The sequence below is a fragment of the Monopterus albus genome, unplaced genomic scaffold (genome assembly GCF_001952655.1).
Source record: "Monopterus albus unplaced genomic scaffold, M_albus_1.0 scaffold514.1, whole genome shotgun sequence".
Taxonomy (NCBI): domain Eukaryota; kingdom Metazoa; phylum Chordata; class Actinopteri; order Synbranchiformes; family Synbranchidae; genus Monopterus; species Monopterus albus.
This window is the reverse complement of record NW_018128394.1, coordinates 85,938-92,031: the sequence shown is the minus strand read 5'-3', so window position 1 is coordinate 92,031 and position 6,094 is coordinate 85,938. Positions and strand designations below refer to the sequence as shown.

Below are 6,094 nucleotides of genomic sequence, written 5' to 3'. Positions count from 1 at the left end.
CGTGAGGGGAGGCCCGGCCACCAGGCGCTCGCATTCGAGCCCCAACCCTGGGCCTGGCTCCAGGGTGGGGCCCCGGCTGCGCCATGCCAGGCGACGTCATGGTCCTTGATTTTAATCTATTCATAAAGGGCTTTTGAACTGCTCTTAGTCTGACCCGTCACCCAGGATCTGTTTGCCTTGGGAGACCCTACCAGGGACATATAGCCCCCGACAACATAGCTCCTAGGATCACTCGGGTACTCAAACCCCTCCACCACAATAAGGTGGCGGTTCAAGGAGTGATGATAATATCACCAGATCATTATTGAGTTCAGAAAAAATGCTCCAAATATGAACAATGACAGTGACTTCAAAAGGTTACAATTACAACTCAAATTTCAAAGTTCCCACTGATATTATAACTGATGTCCTTAGACTGCAACAGAATCAATTTCACAGTAGTGCTTCCTCTATCTATACGGAGAACAAGTGTCCCTTCTCTGTGGACTGGCCTTCCATTTTCAGTTCTACTATGAGACTGCCTTATATTGTAAAATAACATTGTCAACCACTATGGTAAATGTCCAAAATTCACTCACAATTAAAATGACAATCACTTACATGCAATGCTTCCTTATAAACATTCCACTGTGCTATCCTTTCTGCTAACCAATAATGGACAATCGTGGCAGTCTAATGTCCTTCTAAAGTGAAATGGAACAGCTGGTAGTAATGTTTTCATACTCACCGAGAAAACTGCATTCTGAAGCCCAAATGGTATGGGGGTGAGTCTCGCCAAGGCCACGACTTTAAGTCCACTTCCACCCTCCACCACTCGTATGACAGCACTGAGCTGTTCGCTGTTCTGAACCTTGCTCAGCACCCAGTCAGTCAATAAGCGTTTGCACACCAGGTGTGCCAAGAAGGTTCCTATTAAAACTCCCACCATGACCAGTCCCATGCCCAGCATAAAGCCATAGAGGTAGCCAGCTGCCACGTTAAGAACAATATATCCCCATCCACATGGAAATGACACAATAATCAAACCAACTATAAACAGCAAGGCTCCGACGAGGCTGTCCAAGCTCTCTACCCAGAGCAGGAGGTCCCTGAGGTACTGGCGCACCAGGGCAACTGAGGAGAAACACACAGCAGTCAGGATGCATGCCAGCAGGGTGCTTTTGAAGCAAAAGGTGGTGATGCAACATGGGTTTCTGAACTCTCCACTGCTGGTGAAGGTCGTCCCCCCTGTGTCGCTGATAACCTCAGGGTCTCCATCTGACTTCCCAATGCCAGTCCCTCTTTCATCAAAGGTGCTGCATATCAGGATGTCAATTTTATCACACTCATCTGTGGTAGCTCTCTGCAGCCAGCGGTTGAGCTGGATCTGTGCCTTGCCCACCGCATGCTTGACAATCTTGGTGAAAAGCTGCATGGTCGTGGCCCCAGACATTGACATGTTGGCCCTCAAATGAGCTCTGGGGACCTGCAGGGCTCAGATGTACTGTTCGACCTGGAGACAGCTGTGATGTAAAAAGGTTATAGGACAGTCTTTACAACCAGTGCAAGTCCATGTCTAACAATCTCAATTTACTGAGCTTCAACAGAGGCAAGTATGTATAAACTTTAAAGAGGATGGCTTCAGCAGTGGCCGCCAATTGCTCCGCAACTTTGAGAGCAACTGTGTAGTGAGACATAAAGATCCGTCACTTTCCTTGGCCATTACATTTTCATATTCATTTTAACAGTGTTTATCTTGGATACATCAGCTGGGTCACGTGCCAAACCAATGACTTAAAAGTGCCAGTCTTGCAGTCTCTGTCTGAAACACTCGCCATATTCAGAGTTGTCACCCTTCAGCTCAGGACAATGAACAGTCAGTAAATGGAGTGAAATGTCAGGGCAGGAAAGAGATGGGCTGAAGACAGTAACAAAACAATCTTTCTTTAGACTGATTCTTCAGTTCTTCAGACTGAAATGACTAATGTAGAATCAAAGTGTTGCAAAAACAATAACTTTTATGAGTCCACAAACAGTCCCATCAAGCTAATGTTAACACACTAGCATAAACCGATGAAAAGCTAAAGGTAACTTATTCCCGTCGTTAGCTAACCAGCTCGCTGTATGGATAAAGTCCACCGTTGTATTTCGGAAACTAATCCGTCGTAGTTGGCTTTCAGCTCCTCTTCTGCCGGACAACAAAACAACAAACGGAACATGGAAGTATTAAAAAACAGTCTACTCTTTCTCTGCTGTCTGGTTGTTGGTGTTGTTGTTATTTATTCCTTCGTCTCCAGTCCACAGAGGATGCCGCTGATCTCGTCGCCGTTAAGCCTATTCATACAACCACTGTTTGTGTCCCAGAATGCCAAGTAACCCCAACCCACATGATCTAAGGTTTGACGTTCTCATCCAATCAGAGGGCCCATAATGATTATCGCGAGATTTGTTTATTTTGCATGAAGTATTTTCTACCGTCTACCACATGAGCAGAAAGAAGTACAAGTATTTAGTCAATTCTTAATTGTTACCCTTCAGCGTTTACCATTTTACCCAAATTATTTAGATCAGATTTCTTACATTAATAAGAAATGCCAGTTTAACAATGGAATCATATCCAGAACTCCAGAATGAGACAAACTATGCTGAAATTAGTATTAGTATAAAGGTAGTCACATACATAATTATGTATAAATACTTCATTACAGGTAGTCCTGCATTTAACGTTTTACTCAAACAAAACCTACTATTATCAGTAATATAAGTAACAATATAAACTTACTTTATGAATTAATTAAAGTACTCACTAAGCAGAACCTCCTCCTGTTAAATAGCTGAAGTGTTATATTATTACTTGTAGTGACCAAACACTGTTCATAATTCAGAGGCCTGCTGTCATTGCTGCACTGTTAATAGTTCACAGACTGAAATTACACACTGCTGAAGTTCAGAGTGGATTGCAGGTATACTTGGCCAGAGTGACTGTTGCTATGTTTCCCAAAGTGTTATTTTTTCTTAAATAAATCTTTAAATGTTTATTTGAAATAATTATTTCAAAGCTAAAGTCTGCAGCAGGAGAATCTTGTGTATACAAGCTGTATAGAAAGCAAGCAAATACAAATAGAGGGATTAACATAATAAAAAAGAAGACAATAAAATAAATAATAATAAAAAAACATTTTGTTGCTTACATTTATTAAATATTTTAGTAGTTTTATTGGTACTGTCAGCTATAGAAATAATATAGTCCTAACACTTAATGTGGCATAGGCATTCAGTCAAAAAGAATGGGCTTTTCTTTGTAAACTTTTATTTATGAGTAGGTTATAACATTTTGACAAAATAATTTAGTAAAATAATTAAATACAATTAATAACAGGCATTCTTGTCAAAAGCAGTGAATCCTAACAATACATTTTTCAAACCTAAAGTAAACTGAGTGTATATATTAGCTGTCTACAATAAACTGTGACAATTTGCTCTATTTTAAGGCAGAAGGCATAGCCTACCTATAATGTTCTGAAGAAAGAGGAAGTGAAATGCTTTATTTATGGTTGGGGCATGGCATGTCTCAAGAGACAGGATTTTCCAGTGACTGTTTGCAATGAGTCTAACAGCAGAGCAGCAGACGAGTGAAGTGACACTGAAGGGACGGTGTTGCCTGGCACAGATGTGATGTAATTAGACTTTTTTTTTTCCTGTTGGAACTCTTGTCACATCATACATCTACGTGTTACATTCATGATATGGAAATATATATCTCACAGGCCACTTTATTAGGTACACCTGTACAATTTTATGCAATCCAGTGCAACACTTCTTCTTAACATCTGTGCTTGTGAACCTTAAAATATTTCAGTTTTTGGTGAAATTATCATAAATCTACATCATATTTAGGGGTGTTCCTAATATTCTGACCCTCTCATGTATGTACCTGGGAGGACAAAAATATAAAGACACAGGATTTGGATGCAATATAAGAGAACCTGCCTGCAGAGAAGAAGATGCTTCTACATTGATTCCCCAGTGTTGTTATTTTTTCTTAAATAAATCTTTAAATGTTTATTTGAAATAATTATTTCAAAGCTAAAGTCTGCAGCAGGAGAATCTTGTGTATACAAGCTGTATAGAAAGCAAGCAAATACAAATAGAGGGATTAACATAATAAAAAAGAAGACAATAAAATAAATAATAATAAAAAAACATTTTGTTGCTTACATTTATTAAATATTTTAGTAGTTTTATTGGTACTGTCAGCTATAGAAATAATATAGTCCTAACACTTAATGTGGCATAGGCATTCAGTCAAAAAGAATGGGCTTTTCTTTGTAAACTTTTATTTATGAGTAGGTTATAACATTTTGACAAAATAATTTAGTAAAATAATTAAATACAATTAATAACAGGCATTCTTGTCAAAAGCAGTGAATCCTAACAATACATTTTTCAAACCTAAAGTAAACTGAGTGTATATATTAGCTGTCTACAATAAACTGTGACAATTTGCTCTATTTTAAGGCAGAAGGCATAGCCTACCTATAATGTTCTGAAGAAAGAGGAAGTGAAATGCTTTATTTATGGTTGGGGCATGGCATGTCTCAAGAGACAGGATTTTCCAGTGACTGTTTGCAATGAGTCTAACAGCAGAGCAGCAGACGAGTGAAGTGACACTGAAGGGACGGTGTTGCCTGGCACAGATGTGATGTAATTAGACTTTTTTTTTTCCTGTTGGAACTCTTGTCACATCATACATCTACGTGTTACATTCATGATATGGAAATATATATCTCACAGGCCACTTTATTAGGTACACCTGTACAATTTTATGCAATCCAGTGCAACACTTCTTCTTAACATCTGTGCTTGTGAACCTTAAAATATTTCAGTTTTTGGTGAAATTATCATAAATCTACATCATATTTAGGGGTGTTCCTAATATTCTGACCCTCTCATGTATGTACCTGGGAGGACAAAAATATAAAGACACAGGATTTGGATGCAATATAAGAGAACCTGCCTGCAGAAAAGAAGATGCTTCTACATTGATTCCCCAGTGTTTCTGAGCATATAGCCTGAAGGAAATTTCCCTGCTTAGCATTCCCATAAACTCATAATGAGGGGAATGAAGCACACAATGTGTGCATTCATGCATCTATCTCCTGTGTGTTGAAGTGCATTGTTTGTAAGTTGCTGTAACCATCCACTAGATGGATCTCTTGCACAATTTTACAACCACTCCAAATAGCTTTTTGCTTTTCACAAAAGAATTTAAGTTACTGTGTGCGTTGTTTAACTGAGTGCAGATGGAAGTTTCCTTATTATACATTTGGGGCCAAACAACTATAATGCTTATTAGTTGTTTCTGATTAAGGAGGTTTTTTATTGTCTAATTTACAGCCTGAAATGTAAGTTTAACAAGTGTTATGAGTATATTTCCCCAATTTTTCCTCCACATAAAATTGTGCTGTTTAAAATGATGCTGGGATAGATGTTACTATTGGAGTAAATATTTTAACAAAAAATAAAATGTCTTTGCTACTAATTACTATAGTGATCTTAAAGGAAACTAACTATAATAGAGAATAAATAAAGACAGCACAGATGTACATTTTGAATTCTTTATGACTGGTCAGGCTATAAGGCTGATAAAGTTAGTCTTTATCTTTCATTTAAGAATGTCACAATGATCGGGATCATATTGGATTTTTTTCTATTTAAGCTGAAATGACCTTTTATCTTAACTGTGTATCTTTTAACAAAAATCTGAGAATTTCTATCTGTGAATATTTGTGCTTTACATTCCACTGTTAGCTATATTATACCACAGATAAGTCAGTTGATTAGAGAGATGTTTACACGAGACCTGTTTTTCAGTGATCTGTCGGTGTAAGTTTATTGGCCTATGCACTATGGTAGTGAAGTGCATTTATTTGAATGACACTTTGATCCAACAAAAAGATGCACATTAGCTCAGGCAAGTACCGCATTGTCAAATCAGACTCACCCAGTACATTACAGGAAGTGTTGTGACTTTGTTTTTTCAAAATAATGGCATACACATGACATTTTCTTGTCTTAAAAACTGTTGGTGGGTCTAGGGCTGATGCAAAGAATA

The 6,094-nt window shown here is 38.1% G+C and overlaps 1 protein-coding gene across 1 annotated transcript in view; it reads right to left on the bottom strand.

The window, feature by feature from the left end:
• tmem64 (transmembrane protein 64) overlaps positions 1-2,331 on the bottom strand; it is a 12,761-nt gene extending 10,430 nt beyond the window's left edge. Inside the window, exon 1 of the mRNA XM_020588232.1 lies at positions 728-2,331. Within this exon, the coding sequence (XP_020443888.1) occupies positions 728-1,438 (711 nt within the window). The 5' untranslated portion in view covers positions 1,439-2,331. The remainder of the gene's footprint in view (positions 1-727) is intronic.
• Positions 2,332-6,094: the final 3,763 nt, after the last annotated feature.